Source organism: Loxodonta africana, chromosome 14 (genome assembly GCF_030014295.1).
Source record: "Loxodonta africana isolate mLoxAfr1 chromosome 14, mLoxAfr1.hap2, whole genome shotgun sequence".
Taxonomy (NCBI): Eukaryota; Metazoa; Chordata; class Mammalia; order Proboscidea; family Elephantidae; genus Loxodonta; species Loxodonta africana.
In genome coordinates this window covers 32,589,186-32,608,003 of record NC_087355.1, presented here as the reverse complement: position 1 = coordinate 32,608,003, position 18,818 = coordinate 32,589,186, and the positions used below count along the sequence as shown (strand labels likewise).

Sequence of the window (18,818 nt, the reverse complement as noted above, 5' to 3'; positions counted from 1 at the left end):
GGTTTTCAAGGAGCGCCTGGTGAATTTGAACTGCCAAACTTTTGGTTAGCAGCCTAGCTTTGAACCACTGCACCATTTACACACAGTTTTGGGGGGACATAATTCAACCCATAACACCATTCTATATCATTTTTCAAATTCTTCCTCTGCTTTTCCATTGTCTCACTGCCCTTACCCTTGCTCAGTCCCTCACCATCTCTGAATTCTTGCCTTGTAACTGATTTCCGTTTGCCCACTCTGTCCATTATAATTCCTCCTGCCTAACATCACTATGGTCATCTTTTTAAGATGTGAGTCTGTGGCTTTCTTGATTTAAAACTCATACACAAGGATTAAGCAAGGTTATGTAGCCTATACCATATCTCATTCCTTCTATTAATTATTCCATTAATCCAACAAATATTTAATGAATGAGCAAGGTGCTGGGGAACTTCAAGTCATGGAGGGGATAAAGTTCAAGATGGGGGAAGGAAAAATAAGAATGAGTGAGATTCAGAATGGGGTGAATTTCTTGCACACATTATATGCTAATAAAAGATGCAAAAAGTGTAAAAATATCAGGAGAGCAGCAACTGCCTCTTATGCAAAAAAAACGCTCATATCAAGATGACTATCAAAGCAAAATACAATGAGGTTTTATATTTTACATTAGTCTCAGACTGGTAGCTAGGATGAGAATTTGAATCATTATAGAGAGGCAGAAATCATTCCCTCACAGCACCCAGCCAAGTGTCATAGACGTAGTAACCAGTTACTTTAACTCATGGCCACCCTATGCATAACAAAGTAGAACTGGACTCATAGAGTTGTTTTTTTTTTTAAATGTGTCCAGTTTTCAATGGCTGATTTTTTGGAAGCAGATAGCTAGGACTTTTTTCCCACACTTCTCTGAGTGAACTGGAACCGCCAACTTTTCAGTGAGCAGGTGAGCACATAAAACTTTTGTACCACTCAGGAATTCCTTGGACATAGTAGGCTTGCAAAAAAGATTTTGTGAAAATTATTTGCCAGAGTGGACTGTACACAATGACACTATGTTTGCAAATGTGAATAGTGTAATTTCTATTCGTCTTCAAGAAAAGATGACCGCTAAGGTTTTTGTAAATCATCATTAGCTGTTATTGAATTTTCTTGTGTGTGATTCTCCTTATTTTGCACTGCATTATTTGCACAGCAGTCCATCAACATTGTCCTGAAAGATGATAATTTGATGAGGTAACATTTCATCTTATCCATGTCAGCAAGACTCCCATCTTAGGGACTGAAGCAAAGAGTTTTTGCAGGAACTAAGCTGTTAACTTTTAGCCCTGGTTATAGTGCAGAAATACACGCATAAAATATGAGGCTTGAGCCATTGCATTCAATTTCTGGACGGTTTATTGTCCAGGGAGAACTCTCTACCTATTTGAGACATAACTTAGTGGACTTGCATGTAGGAAGAATATTAGCATTCCACAGGACAGCCAATGCATGTAGAACACAAATCGAGCTGCTCTTAACAACAACATTCCTTCAGGTAAGTAACTCTGCCAAGCTTATTTTGTTATTTTACACAAGTGATAACATGAAATTCCTTCATGTGGGCTCAACTACCCTCTCACATCTTAATGCTTTCATTAATACTTGAGTTACCAAGACCCTTAAATTACTATTATTGTTATTAATATTAAATCATTAAAGGAGCTAGTGGTTGTGTCTAAAATCTCAAAATACGCCGATTCTCCAGTGATGATCAGGCATTCAGTATGTGCACGTATGAACCTGATGCTACTGGCCCACAGAAATATTCTTGAAGTATTTTTGTAGGAGTATGGGTGGACTCTCTCTCACTAACCTACCTAATTAGAGTTTTCTTAATGCATTTTTTTTCGTTCACGACATTTATTGAACATTCAGTTACTTGGCATCCATCAGTGAACACATCTAGACAGAAGCCATTGCCTCAATGGAACTTGAATTCTGCCCACCAGGACCAAATATCTTTACATTTGTGATGGTTTACAGATACTGTGGGTGGCCATGTTTGGGGAAACTACTAAACAGAAACCGAACCAGCAACCCCTGTTATTGCCTCTGCCTGAAGCCCTCTGTTCCCTTGTCTTCCTGTGGCTGTCTTCTCGACATTCAGATGTCAGCTCAAGTGTCCTCCTCCTTTGACTAACCTTCCTGGTCCTCCCCATCTAATGCTGCCTACCCTCACAGTAGTCATTAAGTCAGATTACCTTGTTCAGCTCTCTCTGAAAGACATTACTACCTGTAATTAGTTTATTTGTGTCCTTATATATTATCTTCTCCATCACTAGAATGTGAGCTCCATGAGAGCAAGCAAGTCCCTGGTATGGCTCCTCACTGCTGACTCTTCAATGGCTAGCACAACGCCTGACACACATGTTGAATAAAAAGATAAACCTTGCTGTCACTATGATGCTCTAAAACAGCGCTGTGTAACAGAAATATAATGGAAGCCACATATGTAATCTAAAAAATTTTAGTAGACAAGTTACAAAGTAAAACAGGTTAAATTAATTTTAGTAATATAGTGTACTTAACCCTATATGCATATATATAGTATCTTCATTTGAACATACAAGCAATGTAAAAAATTCAATAAGATATTGTACTTATTTTTTTCATATTATCTTCAAAATCTGGTGTGTAGCTTACACTTAACATCACATCACAATTCAGACTCTAAATTTCCTTTTGAAAGATTTGACCTATATTTAAATTTCACAAAATTTGCTGTAGAAAAAAGTAGATTCACATACCCAAGTTCTTCCGGACATATTTCAAAACTTTTCCGGTAACTGAATCCAGGGTTGTTTTTAAATTTTAATAAAAATTAAGTAAAATTAAAAATTCAGTTTCTCAGTCATGCCAGCCACATTTCAAATGTTTATGAGCCACACACGACCAAATAATATGCTTAATTTCAGTACATGGGTCCGTAATCATTATTTGAAATTGGCCCAAAGCAATTTAGTACTAAAAATAAAGCATCAATAAATATTTTACAAAGTGGACCAGTTATAATTTAGAACATTCTCAAAGTTATCCCTGTATTAAGACCATAATTTTTATTCACTTGCCATGTGAAAGAGTATATTCAATGGGAATGAGAAGAATTTGTAATAACAAGTCTGCCAGGAATTGTACATAATCCATATGTGTGTATCTATGCAACAGTCCCAGGGGGGTGGACATTATTCCTGGGCCATTAACAAACGTGACAATTAAAAGTTACTATTGTAGCCCAACTTTATTAACCCCTTGTAGCCACTTGCTTGCCTTCAAACATCCTGTCCTTTACGTAATGCCCTGCTCCAGACATTTCTGGGAAGCTTCTGGGGTATTTAGATAGATCTGCAAATCAATCATGTCCACGGCCGTTGCTGTCCAGTGGCTATACAGAGTAGTGATTCATCACCCTGCAAAATTTTAGTTTTATGCTCGTGGGAGTTTGTCCCACATAAGAACAGTGTCCATCACATATATCCTTCTGAGATGGAGGGTGGGGGTTGGAAACCACGATTACTTTCGAAAAGCAGTCTCATAGGCTAGTCACCACGTAAAAGAAGGAAAAAAAAGGTTTGATAGCTTGTGATCACACCATTTCTGATGATTTTTAAGTGAAGCAATGCTATCTGAAACTGAATACATTAGAGCTTATGCTATAGCTCCAGGAACTGAATGAATTTTCTCAATATGAAGATTGGGACCCATTTTTTTAAGGGAAATCATTATGTTCTCATTTAGGGAATTGAAAGAGTTAGGTTAAATTATTATTTGTTAATTTAACCTATAGTGCAGGCTCCCGGTGGATGAACTAAATTTATTATTTTTTTATTCATGCAAAGTTACTTGAAATTAGAAATTTGAGGTGTTTAAAATGCCATTGTTTCTTTTTGTTTTAATTACCAGGTAATTCCTGAGACAATACTGTCCCCAAGAGCCATTACACTTATTTAAGAAGCTCATGTTACTCAATTCAAAAGAAATACCACAGAATTGCAATTTTAATAAAAAAATTTAAGAAAAGGGGGTCCAAGGGTCAAAGTTCCTCCCATGACAATTACCCAGCTCTACGCTGGGATAAATATGCATGAAACTAGCAAGAAATTCAAAGTACCAAGCATTAAATGTTCAAAACAGGAATGTTTAAAATATTCTTTAATGGTTAAAAATAATTGTACTTTCAGTACAGTGACCATTTGCCAGGGAGAACCAAAGTTGAGAAATTTCTATTAAAAGCATGACTCAGAGGGAAAAATACAGAGGTCAGTAATGAAGGAAATGTTGTGATTTCATTCCCAGTTGGTCCTTCCCAAGATCACATGTTCTGGACATCTTTAAAAGGAAGTTATCTGTACTCATGAGAATCATAGCCTGAAAGCTGCAGCTACCTTCTCACCTTGAAGCATAATTGTAGGCAGCTCACAAAATGTGTGATGCATTTGTAGGTACCTGGAAACTGGTCTCCAGTGAAAACTTTGATGAATACATGAAAGAAGTGGGTAAGCAAATGCATTGTGCGATGACTGGATTTATAGCTTTTTCTCTAGGCGGAAAGGGTGTATGGCTGTGTTTTTCATTCTGGAAGCACTGGCCAGATATGAAAATGCTGTTTCCTATATAGAGTCTATACAAATATTAAGTGAGAACCATTTGTTTCTAGAAACATTCTGGACCAAAGCCGGAACTAATACTTCTTAAGGTAAAATGATATGAAAAAAAGGTCTGAACAGAATTTTTATGGTCTATAAAAACGGCAAGTTTTTACTTTAATTGCTAAACCTGGTTTTCTTTGGTGTACCTGGCTCTTTGCCTGTTTTTCTTTCATTCTCTCTTGCAATGAACTAAACAATAACTTGGAAGTAAAGGCATATTCATTTCACAGGATGCATTAATTTTCATTTGAAACAGAAAACATTGTATTTCCCACCTTAACAGAGGTGCTTTTTAAAAGTTTTACTAAATGTATGTTCCCCTGTTTTTTTTTTGTTTGTTTTTTTGCTTTAATGTTCAGTCCATTAAAATGTGTGGTTGTTTCATGGGCGACAAAATCTTACTTTCAGAAAATGTTTCTTAAAGGACTTAAATACTTCTTTGACTAGAAATTACATGGAATGACTTAGAATTGTTGAGCAGTAAAAAAGGAGAACATTACACACATAATACCTCCTCTTTGACAAAGAAGGCTTTTACTTTTTTAGATTCTCTTTACATTGCCTGGAAATCCTGGTGGTGTCGTGGTTAAGTGCTACAGCTACTAATCAAAAGGTCAGCAGTTCAAATCTACCAGGTGCTCCTTGGAAACTCTATGAGACAGTTCTACTCTGTCCTATAGGGTCGCTATGAGTCGGAATCAACTATACGGCAATGGGTTTGGGGTTATATTGCTTGTGAATGTTTCCCAGATAATTAAGAAAGTAAAGCAAGGGAGTAGGCATGTGGGTTCTCACTCGGGCAGCTCCTACCCTGAAAGCCCTCCTCCCTGTACTCCTGTACATGGTAAAATCTGATACAAGGGTAACAAATTGGGGAGGGATATTTATACAGTATTTTTATTAGAGTTTAGAATTTAATTACTAAATCTCAAAAGACTTAACCATCTCCTAGCTTATACAGTATATATTTTGCTTGTCTGTAACTACTGTTTTTCTTACTTACAGGCAAGAGGGAAATCAAGGACTTCACCATGACTGAAACCTAACTTTCCAGAATATTAGCTAGCATGATTGAGTAAACTAATATATGCAGATAATAGTAATGCCAGGATTTGGGACCTCTTATTTATTTTAAAAACATTTTATACTTTTAATATTAATCATTAAATTCCTAAAATTTAAAGTACGGATAGTAATTACAGACAGTAAGATGCTTCCTGAAATCAGGTAAACCATAGGCTGCTGTAACTGATGATGGGTGGACAGGTATCACCTTCATCCATGAGGACAGAGTCAAAGAATCGGGGAGTATGATTTTTGCCATGGTAGAACCTTCCGGAAGTAGAATGTGCTGCTTGACTTCAAGCACAGTGTCCTTTCACTAACCTGACTCACTTCATATATTTGATGTTATATTTTGTAGCAGAGTCAGAACTTGATGAAGCAGCACATGGTCTTCCCACCTGGGGCCACTTTTTAGATAGGGAGCTAAATCAAAGCTGTAGCATCACTTGTTTTGCTCCATATATCTCTCCCGGTCTCCCCTCTATTTTTAATCTTCAATACCCATAAGTAGTCCTTAGTCAAAGAAGTAGCTGAGATATATGTAAACATTCAGCACGTCTACGACTATCATAAATTCTGTATGACATGCAGTCACACCAAGTTACCACTGTCAGTGTTAGGCTGTAAATTTTTCATCCCAAAACTTACACAGGTTATATTCTTCTTAATAACAAGAAGAGAGAGAAATTTGCAACTTAGGTGAATGGGAATGAAAATGTTGGTTTCTAAACTTATTAAAATTGCCATTGCTTAAATTTTCAAGTTTTCATAGCTCATGTCCAGCCCCTCTCTAATATTTCCTACTATTTATTGGGAACAGTATGACCATTCTAAAATAGTATGAATGTAGGAAACATTTTGCCTTTCAGAAAAATTAACCTAAATAAGTAAGAAAATAACTGGAAAAGAAGCCAAGAAAGTAGATTGGCAGCAAACACTATAAAATACAATTCTCGTCTACCCGAAATAGATTCTTTGAACTGATTGACGCTATATTGGCCAAAAAAAAAAAAGAATTCTGTTAAGAATTCTCTTTTACTGTGGATTTGATTGTTTTTGTGGCACAGTGGTGAAGAGCTATGGCTGCTAACCAAAAGATCAGCAGTTCGAATCCATCAGCCACTTTTTGGAAAACCTATGGAGCAGGTGGTTCTACTCTGTCCTATAGAGTCACTATGAGTAGGAATCGACTCGATTGGCAACAGTTTTTTCTTTTTTTTTTTTTTAATTATCTAAGAAGGTAAAGTTGAAGTGTCTCAAGTATTTCATGAACTGAGTAAAATGACAGTGGCTGCCCTAATGGGTTGAGACAGTTTGAGAGTGTGGTGACTTTTTTTTTTTTTTAAACTTATTCCAGATGGACCTAACCTTTGTACAGATTCTTGATGAAAGTTAACAATGGGCCTCTTGATGAGTTACATCCAGAACCAGAGAAAGGGAAGCTCAAAAAATGAGCCTACCCCTATCGTCCCCCGGGGCTTCCCCTGAGTATTAAGCATGCTTACCTATTTTGCAGCAACTGTTTAAATCAGGCTTTTAAGAAACTCCATGGTGTCTTTCCCCTTTCTTCACACACACACACACACACACACACTTATAGACGTGAGAATGAAAGTAAAATCTGACTTTTTTTTTCTTTTCTTTTCTTTTCCTAACTGTAGGAGTGGGCTTTGCCACCCGGAAAGTGGGTGGCATGGCCAAACCCAACTTGATCATCAGTGTGAATGGGGATGTGATCACTATTAGGTCAGAAAGTACCTTTAAAAATACTGAGATTTCCTTCAAACTGGGTCAGGAATTTGATGAAATCACTGCAGATGACAGGAAAGTCAAGGTGAGGAATAAAGAATTGGTACAGAGTAACCACTGGTTTCCAAATGACGGCTGTCTGCAAGAAACCATTTTGCAATAAAAGGAGGGAAACTGTTCTACCACAGGCAATGATCTCTTAATAATCAACTTAAACTATGTTGTCTTCAATATGTAGTTGGTGATTTTTTCCTCTTTTTATGAAGTTGTCCTTAAGTTTTGAAAAATTATTAACAATTTATATGTCATACCATAAACAGAATACTTGAAGTGAATAAGTATCATAGGAATGTTAGATAATAATAAAAAAAGAGTGGAAGGGGGAAAAAAAAAGAGAGAAAATCACCCATAAGGCTACCATCTCAACAAAAATGTATTAATTATCTGCATTCCTTTACAATATTTTTTTAATGCATGCTTATGTAAAACTTTAGTCATAATGCGTGTGTGTGTATATATATATAAGTTGGTATTCTGCTGTTTTCTACACTTATTTTTTTCTTGTTGCAATATACTCTGGTCATTTAAAATTACCAATGACCACAAAATATTCCTCGAACAAAAGTACCATATTCCTTACTTGACTATCCACCATCACATTGAAATTTTACCGTTTTTTCTTGTGCCTGCAGAGCATCATAATCTTAGATGGGGGTGCTCTGGTACACGTGCAGAAGTGGGATGGAAAATCAACCACCATTAAGAGAAAACGAGTGGACGACAAACTGGTGGTGGTGAGTACCTTCCAGCTACCTAATTCTAGACCCTATGGCTCGGTCCTGTCAATCATTGGTCTACCTAAAGAACAGATGGAAAACATGGTGGCACAGTGGTCAAGAGCTATGGCTGCTAACCCAAAGGTCAGCAGTTCGAATCCACCAGCCACTCCTTGGAAACTCTGTGAAGCAGTTATACTCTGTTCCATAAGGTCACTAGCTATGAGTCGGAATCAACTCGACAGCAACGGGTTAAAGAACAGAAAACGGTTTTTGCTTACATAAAATAAAAAGTTGATTTTATTGAGATCATGTTTGCACTCTGGCAATTTCCTCATGCTTTTAACCTCAGCCCAGGGATGCCATCCCTCAGGAAGAATTCCCCGATGCCTCTCTAGTACTCTGAGCCTATTTCCATCAGTGCATGTACCACACACATTGCACTACGTGTTTCTTCCTCACCGTGTAGATTGTAAGACTCCTTGGGAGGATGACATATCTTCGTGGTCTTTTTATCTTCCTAACTTATTGCAATATCAGTTATAGAGGCACCCACAACAAATGTTTTAATAATGAATATCATTTCCTTCTCAACACTGGGGGAGACTGAATAAATACGTCCATTGTTTTAGTCCAGTGATTGACCAAGAACTTCATTTGTATCTAGGAATGCATCATGAAAGACATCACTTCCACCAGAATTTATGAGAGAACATAAACCAAGTTCACAGAGCTGGACTGAAGTTTGCATCGAATTCTACAGCACTCTGTTGGATGTATTTTTCAAACAGATATTGTTATTTTCAACTAATTAGTAAACAACTGATTTCCCCCAAACTGGTTTTGTTCAATACAGTTGTCCTGTTTAAATAAACGTTTTCAGATTTAGAAGTTGATGTAATGATTTATTTACTGTGCCAGCTAACTTTGTAGTTATAATTGAGCGAAGGAAATAGAAAATTTGCGTTACTGCTTTGTTTCTGGGGTAATAGAATCTTTCATAATCCAAAGTAAAAAAGAATTCAATATTCATGTATGTTCCATTTTCTCAAGTAGGAGTTGATAACTATGTGCACTGCTGAACATGAAGTTCCTCTTCAGCCCAGGGAAACCCTGGTGGCGTACCAAAACGTCTGCAGTTTGAATCCGCCAGGTGTTCCTTGGAAACTGTGGGGCAGTTCTATTCTGTCCTATAGGGTCACTATGAGTCAGAATTGACTCGACGACACTGGGTTTTTGGTTATAGGCAAGAAATTATTTCTCAGAGACCTAACCTGTTGCTATCAAGTCGATTCCGACTCATAGCGACCTTATAGGACAGAGTAGCATCACCATGAATCAGAATCAACGTGGTAGCAACAGGTTTATCTTATCTATAACACTGTAATAATGATCAGAAAATGAGTTCACCTCTTCTGGAGAACTTAGAAGAAGTAGACTAGTTTCCTTATGAGTTAGAATGTATTTGCTTCACAAAAACAGAAACTAAGACTCTCACTTGGGGCTTCCTGGAAGATCGGAGAACTCAAAAAGAAAATATTTCTAGCGGTTGATTAAGGCAATTATTGGTAAACCATCGTTTATTAAGTACTTACTATGGTGTTTATGACCTTACATCCAACTATGAATCCATCCATCCGTTCATACATCTTGCCCTGTCTTAATCCAGAACAGATTTTAAATGATTTAGATGTAGTCAAACAAACAGAAAATGCCAGGCAGCAGAAAAAAGAAATCTGCAATTGGGAGCATCTCAAAGGCAAGGAGTGTGTCATATTTATAGCTGTATCCCCAGAATCTAGCTCAGTGAACAGCGGAGTCAAGGCTTAGTAAGCATTCTTGAATGAGTGGATAAACCCTCTGCCCTGTGCTGTCAGGAAGAAAGAAAGAATGTCAGCTCGTGTTCATGGCCTCAATACAGCAGATAATTAGCAGGACCAGAATCATATCACCTGGGAAAATTGCTCTGCTAGCTCTTTCTCCTCCTTCATCTCCCCCCCACCCAAATCCAGACAGGGTTATACCCTTCCTACACATGACCTCAGAACAATGCGTGTATTTTTGCTATAACATTATCTGCGATATTATAACATTTTGGTTTTCATCTTTCCCATTCACTTGGCTATAACGCCTCTAGAACAGGACACTTACATGTATTCCCAGTATTTATCACAGTACCTGAAACATGGTAATTGCTCAGCAAATTGCAGTGGAATGAATGAAGACGCAATATAGAGAAGGTCACGACGTAGCTGTTAAATCATGTAGTACACACTATAGGTGAAGGAAGCCAGAGGTGAGCAGGATCAATGTGTGCTGGAGTAGTTAGGGAAGTGTTCAGAGTGAAGTATGTATTTGAACTGGGCCATGAAGGATAGCTGTGGAGTAACCTGACAGATAGCATTTTAACCAAGTGATAGAAGTTAACATCACAAAAAATTGGGCAAATCAACATCACGTGCCTTCTGATCTGACACAATGAGAAGAGCACAGTATCACTTCTGTGGTATTATTGCCCAAAATGCATACCTATCCTGGAGAAACACCATACAACCCCAACTAGAGGCTATTCTGTAAAGTAATCGGCTATATGCTTCAAAATTATCAAGGTCATGAAAGACAAGGAAAGACTAAAGTTCTGTTTCCAATTGTAGGAGGCTAAAGAGGCATAATAGCTGAACGCAACACATGATCATGGATAGGATATTGACCTTGAGCCAGAAAGGTAAGGGAGAAAGGAGAAATTTTTTTTCCTTGTAGGCACAGGAAAAACTGTTGGGACAATTGGTGAGTTTTGAGTCGGGGCTGTGGATTGGATGGTAAGGTGGTATTATTATCAATGTTGATTTCCTGACTTTGATAGCTGTACTATGCTAATGTACCACAGCTTGTGTGTTACTATGAAGCTGAACAGATTTCTGCAGAGCTTCTAGACTAAGACAGACTGTGGAAAAAGCCCTGGTGACCTACTTCCAAAAACCAGCCAATGAAAGCCCTGTGGATCATACTTGTTCAATGTGTAATTGATCATGGGGCTGGCACTGGATTAGGTAATGTTTTGTTCCATTATGCTTGGGGTGGCCGTGAGTTAGGACTGACTTGAGGGCAACTAACAACAAGAGATGAATTTATTTTGTACTGTAGAAGAAATAAACTGGAAGTTTTCATGTTAAAAAAGTATTTGCTCAGTATTAATTTGGCATGACTGTTTTAAGTAATGCTATATGCAAAATGATGCAATACTCAAAAGTTAATGTAAAAATTCTCTTAAAACCACTATGTAGGTTAAAATTAGTTACAAAAGTGATGATGGTCTTGAAAAATGTATCATTTATACTAAGCAAATTATGGTGTCTCTTGAAATCAACACCAATACTAATGAATGAAGGATTCAATATTTCATTGGGAAAGCTCACGTTCAGAACAATTACCCAAAATTAAATTTCAAAGTTTTTGTTTTCTGTTGTATATATTATCATCTTTGAAAGAAAAAATGGTAACAATAAAAAAACATGGGCTTTTCAATTTTCTAGATTAAATTTACAGTTTGAAGGATTATTATGAACGTTAACTACAACATCTATGTAAGCATTGACAATTGAAATTGATGGAAGCACATAGGATAATGAAGGGGAATCACTGCAAGTGGAAATAAAAACCTTAAAATCTAGTGTGGTTCCAGCTAAAGTATTATATATGCCAGTTATAAATTACCAGACATATTTCTGAATAGTTTTGCAGCTCCCAGTATGTGTTTAATTTTACCAATAACCACCATCAGTGGAGAATGCAGCATATCAAAATCACACTTTAAAGAGATCTTTTGCAGCAGATTTTCCTGGTGGCATAGTGGCTAAAAGCTACGGCCGCTAATCAAAAGGTCAGCAGTTCAAATCCACCAATCGCTCCTTGGAAACTCTATGAGGCAGTTCTACTCTGTCGTATAGGGTCACTGTGAGTCGGAATCGTCAGCAACAGGTTTGGTTTTTCTTGGTTTCATGTCAAAAAAAGGAGTCCCTGCGTGGTGCAAATGGTTAAGCACTTGACTACTAGCCAAAGGTTGGCAATTCAAGCTCATCCAGAAGGGCTTTAGGAAACAGACTTGTCAATCTGCTTCTGAAAGGTCACAGCCTTGAAAACCCTATGGAGCTGTTCTACTGTGTACACATGGGGTCACCATGAGTTGAAATTGAATCGATGGCAACTAACAACAACAAATGTCTAAAATGTCACAAGAAAGAAAGTCATTTTTTAAAACTAGACTTTGGAGAAGCATATAAAAATGAGATCGTGGAGCAGTAAACACTGAAATGTCATGAAAGCAAGACATGTAATTATTTTATAACAAAATTACTATATTCTAGTTTGTTTACTAGAATTAAAAATTAGAAACATTCTGACTTTAAAATTTTTTCACATGAGGAAGTGGTTTTTTTTTTTTTTTCTTTTCTAATCAAACAAATGTAGCAAATGGGCTAGTGGTGGTAACAGCAGGAATCGTAGAGAACATTCTTAGCTGAGAAGAGAGAGATTTGTATAGTAATAATTCGACATTGATCAAAGGAGAAAGAAATCTGTAAGTCTTTCCACCATTAGATAATGACCAAATGAAAGGTCTACTGTAGGAGCAGGTTAAGAGACAGTAATATATTAAAACCTGTCTTTAGTCACTGTTAGAGATAAAGAGCATTAATGAGGAGAACTGTCTGTTAAAAGGGAATTAACACTGTTTATTCCTTTTGTCACTAATTCTTAAAACATTTTTGAGCACCTGCAATATGCTAAGCGCTGTCTTAGGGATACGGAGGTGACTAAGGGGAAAACTAGTTGCACTTCTGAGAGATAAGTTATCTAATACGTTGTTGTTGTGTGCTGTCAAGTCAATTCTGGCTCATAGCGACCCTATGGGACAGAGTACATCTGCTGTAATCTTTACAGTAGGAGCCTTGGTGGTGGAGTGGTTGAATACTTGGCTGTTAACCAAAAATTGATGGAATACCAATTGAGATGCTTCAACAAATGGATGCTGGGCTGGAAGCGCTCAAGTGTCTACGCCAGGAAATTTGGAAGACAGCTACCTGGCCTACGAACTGGAAGAGATTCACATTTATACCCATCTCAATGAGCGGTGATCCAATAAAACATGGAAATTGTCAAACAATATCAGTAATATCACACACAAGTAAAGTTTTACTGAAAATCATTCAAAAGCAATTGCAGCAGTACATCAACAGACAGCTGCCAGAAGTTAAGCCAGATTCAGAAGAGGACTTGGAGCAAAGGATATCATTGCTGATGTCAGATGGATCATAACTGAAGGCACAGAATACCAGAAAGATGTTTACCTGCGTTTTATTAACTATGCAAAGTCATTTGACTGTATGGTTCATAACGAATTATGGATAACATTGCGAAGAATGGGAATTCCAGAACACTTAATTGTGCTCATGAGGAACCTTTACATAGATCAAGAGGCAGTTGTTCAGATAGAACAAGGGGATGCTGATTGGTTTAAAGTCAGGAAAGGTGTGCATCAGGGTTGTATTCTTTCACCATACTTATTCAATCTGTATGCTGAGCAAATAATCTGAGAGGCTGGACTATGTGAAGAAGAATGCAGCATCAGGACTGAAGGAAGACTCATTAGGGGCCTGCGATGTGCAGATGACACAACCTTGTTTGCTGAAAGTGAAGAGGTCTTGTAGCACTTATTGATGAGGATCAAAGACCACAGCCTTCAGTATGGATTACACCCCAACATAAAGAAAACAAAAATCCTCACAACTGGACAAATAAGCAACATCATGATAAATGGAAAAAAGATTGAAGTTATTTTACTTGGATCCACAATCAACGCCCATGGAAACAGCAGTCAAGAAATCAAAGGATGTATTGAATTGGGCAAATGTGCTGCAGAAGACCTCTCTGAAGTGTTAAAAAGCAAAGATGTGGGCGGAGCCAAGATGGCGGACTAGGCAGACGCTACCTCGGATCCCTCTTACAACAAAGACACGGAAAAACAAGTGAATCGATCACATACATAACAATCTACGAACCCTGAACAACAAACACGGATTTAGAGACGGAAAACGAACTAATACGGGGAAGCAGCGATTGTTTCCAGAGCCTGGAGCCAGCGTACCACTCAGGTACGGCACAAGCACAGAGAGCTGCTCCACCCCTCTGAACTAACCCCGGGAGGGGGACCAGCCGGTTCCACGGGCGGCGTGGGACGCAGCCGGTAGAAGAAGTCCCCGGGAGGCAGTGACTGGTCTTGGAGTAGAAAGAGCAGCATCCGAGCCGGGGAACCGTCCCGCAGGGATTTGGACTGGACACAGGTACGGCATAAACACAGAGAGTTGCTCCACCCCCCTGAACTAACCCCGGGAAGGGGACCAGCTGGGTTGCGCGGGCGGCGTGGGACACAGCCGGTAGGACAAGTCCCCGGGAGGCAGCAACTGGTATTGGAGCGGGGAGAACAGCATCCCAGCCGGGACACTCGGTTATGGCACAAGCACGGGGAACTGCTCCACCCATCTGAACTAACCCCGGGAGGAGGCCTAACGGGTTCTCGGGGGTGGCACGGCCACGCCGCTGGAGGGACGAGAATTCCCCGGGAGGCAGCGACTGATTTTGGAGTCGAGAGTGCACCGTCCCAGTAGGGGAGCCTTGACGCTGGGCGTGGGGCTGGAAGAGGAGGATCTGACCGTGACTCCAGTGGGCCAGACCCCCCGGGGGCAATCTCCACACAGCCAGCACACATAGGCAACGCGCCCCGCGGGAATCTCTGATATAATAGTCATTCCAAGCAAGACAAGCAACTCTAGCTATATTCTGAGGTGCTACTCTCCTATCTCTCTGTTCCATCCCCCACCCTCCCTAGGCGGCTTCATTAACATCTGAATAGCCTGAGCCAGAGGGAGAACTCTGATAGGGATCTGACTACATTTTTTTTTTAGCGGATTTTCTGGAAAAACTAGTTTCCCAGTGATGGCTCGGAGACAACAATCCATATCAAACCACTTAAAGAAGCAGACCATGACAGCTTCTCCAACCCCCCAAACAAAAGAATCAAAATCTTTCCCAAATGAAGATACAATCTTGGAATTATCAGATACAGAATATAAAAAACTAATTTACAGAATGCTTAATGATATCACAAATGAAATTAGGATAACTGCAGAAAAAGCCAAGGAACACACGGATAAAACTGTTGAAGAACTCAAAAAGATTATTCAAGAACATACTGGAAAAATTAATAAGTTGCAAGAATCCATAGAGAGACAACATGTAGAAATCCAAAAGATTAACAATAAAATAATAGAATTAGACAACGCACTAGGAAGTCAGAGGAGCAGACTCGAGCAATTAGAATGCAGACTGGGACATCTGGAGGACCAGGGAATCAACACCAACATAGCTGAAAAAAAATCAGATAAAAGAATTAAAAAAAATGAAGAAACCCTAAGAATTATGTGGGACTCTATTAAGAAGGATAACCTGCGGGTGATTGGAGTCCCAGAACAGGGAGGGGGGACAGAAAACACAGAGAAAATAGTTGAAGAACTCCTGACAGAAAACTTCCCAGACATCATGAAAGATGAAAGGATATCTATCCAAGATGCTCATCGAACCCCATTTAAGATTGATACAAAAAGAAAAACACCAAGACATATTATCATCAAACTCACCAAAACCAAAGATAAACAGAAAATTTTAAAAGCAGCCAGGGAGAAAAGAAAGGTTTCCTTCAAGGGAGAATCAATAAGAATATGTTCTGACTACTCAGCAGAAACCATGCAGGCAAGAAGGGAATGGGACGACATATACGGAACACTGAAGGAAAAAAACTGCCAGCCAAGGATCATATATCCAGCAAAACTCTCTCTGAAATATGAAGGCGAAATTAAGATATTTACAGACAAACACAAGTTTAGAGAATTTGCAAAAACCAAACCAAAGCTACAAGAAATACTAAAGGATATTGTTTGGTCAGAGAACCAATAATATCAGATATCAGCACAACACAAGGTCACAAAACAGAACGTCCTGATATCAACTCAAATAGGGAAATCACAAAAACAAACAAATTAAGATTAATTAAAAAAAAAAATACACATAACAGGGAATCCTGGAAGTCAATATGTAAAAGATCACAATAATCAAAAAGAGGGACTAAATACAGGAGGCAATGAACTGCCATATGGAGAGTGATACAAGGCGATATAGAACAATACAAGTTAGGTTTTTACTTAGAAAAATAGGGGTAAATAATAAGGTAACCACAAAAAGGTATAACAACTCTATAACTCAAGATAAAAACCAAGAAAAACGTAACGACTCAACTAACATAAAGTCAAACACTATGAAAATGAGGATCTCACAATTTACTAAGAAAAACGCCTCAGCACAAAAAAGTATGTGGAAAAATGAAATTGTCAACAACACACATAAAAAGGCATCAAAATGACAGCACTAAAAACTTATTTATCTATAATTACCCTGAATGTAAATGGACTAAATGCACCAATAAAGAGACAGAGAGTCACAGACTGGATAAAGAAACACGATTCATCTATATGCTGCCTACAAGAGACACACCTTAGACTTAGAGACACAAACAAACTAAAACTCAAAGGATGGAAAAAAGTATATCAAGCAAACAATAAGCAAAAAAGAAGAGGAGTAGCAATATTAATTTCTGACAAAAGAGACTTTAGACTTAAATCCACTACAAAGGATAAAGAAGGACACTATATAATGATAAAAGGGACAATTGATCAGGAAGATATAACCATATTAAATAGTTATGCACCCAATGACAGGGCTGCAAGATACATAAATCAAATTTTAACAGAATTGAAAAGCGAGATAGATACCTCCACAATTATAGTAGGAGACTTCAACACACCACTTTCGGAGAAGGACAGGACATCCAGTAAGAAGCTCAACAGAGACACGGAAGACCTAATTACAACAATCAACCAACTTGACCTCATTGACTTATACAGAACTCTCCACCCAACTGCTGCAAAATATACTTTTTTTTCTAGTGCACATGGAACATTCTCTAGAATAGACCACATATTAGGTCATAAAACAAACCTTTGCAGAGTCCAAAACATCGAAATATTACAAAGCATCTTCTCAGACCACAAGGCAATAAAACTAGAGATCAATAACAGAAAAACTAGGGAAAAGAAATCAAATACTTGGAAACTGAACAATACCCTCCTGAAAAAAGACTGGGTTATAGAAGACATCAAAGAGGGAATAAGGAAATTCATAGAATGCAACGAGAATGAAAATACTTCCTATCAAAACCTCTGGGACACAGCAAAAGCAGTGCTCAGAGGCCAATTTATATCCATAAATGCATACATACAAAAAGAAGAAAGAGCCAAAATCAGAGAACTGTCCCTACAACTTGAACAAATAGAAAGTGAGCAACAAAAGAATCCATCAGGCACCAGAAGAAAACAAATAATAAAAATTAGAGCTGAACTAAATGAATTAGAAAACAGAAAAACAATTGAAAGAATTAACAAAGCCAAAAGCTGGTTCTTTGAAAAAATTAACAAAATTGATAAACCATTGGCTAGACTGACTAAAGAAATACAGGAAAGGAAACAAATAACCCCAATAAGAAATGAGAAGGACCACATCACAACAGAACCAAACGAAATTAAAAGAATCATTTCAGATTATTATGAAAAATTGTACTCTAACAAATTTGAAAACCTAGAAGAAATGGATGAATTCCTGGAAAAACACTACCTACCTAAACTAACACATTCAGAAGTAGAACAACTAAATAGACCCATAACAAAAAAAGAGATTGAAACCGTAATCAAAAAACTCCCAACAAAAAAAAGCCCTGGCCCGGACGGCTTCACTGCAGAGTTCTACCAAACTTTCAGAGAAGAGTTAACACCACTACTACTGAAGGTATTTGAAAGCATAGAAAAGGACGGAATACTACCCAACTCATTCTATGAAGCCACCATCTCCCTGATACCAAAACCAGGTAAAGACATTACAAAAAAAGAAAATTATAGACCTATATCCCTCATGAACATTGATGCAAAAATCCTCAACAAAATTCTAGCCAATAGAATCCAACAACACATCAAAAAAATAATTCACCCTGATCAAGTGGGCTTTATACCAGGTATGCAAGGCTGGTTTAATATCAGAAAAACCATTAATGTAATCCATCACATAAATAAAACAAAAGACAAAAACCACATGATCTTATCAATTGATGCAGAAAAGGCATTTGACAAAGTCCAACACCCATTCATGATAAAAACTCTTACCAAAATAGGAATTGAAGGAAAATTCCTCAACATAATAAAGGGCATCTATGCAAAGCCAACAGCCAATATCACTCTAAATGGAGAGAACCTGAAAGCATTTCCCTTGAGAACAGGAACCAGACAAGGATGCCCTTTATCACTGCTCTTATTCAACATCGTGTTGGAAGTCTTAGCCAGGGCAATTAGGCTAGACAAAGAAATAAAAGGTATCCGGATTGGCAAGGAAGAAGTAAAGTTATCAC

The 18,818-nt window shown here is 38.0% G+C and overlaps 1 protein-coding gene across 1 annotated transcript; it reads left to right on the top strand.

Moving 5' to 3' along the window:
• Positions 1–4,367: 4,367 nt before the first annotated feature.
• Positions 4,368–9,139, top strand: FABP4 (fatty acid binding protein 4). Its single transcript, XM_003408235.4, has 4 exons — positions 4,368–4,514; positions 7,394–7,566; positions 8,174–8,275; positions 8,925–9,139. The coding sequence occupies exons 1-4, from the start codon at positions 4,442–4,444 to the stop codon at positions 8,973–8,975; spliced, it is 399 nt and encodes a 132-aa protein (XP_003408283.1). The 5' UTR covers positions 4,368–4,441; the 3' UTR covers positions 8,976–9,139.
• The last annotated feature ends 9,679 nt before the right edge of the window (positions 9,140–18,818 follow it).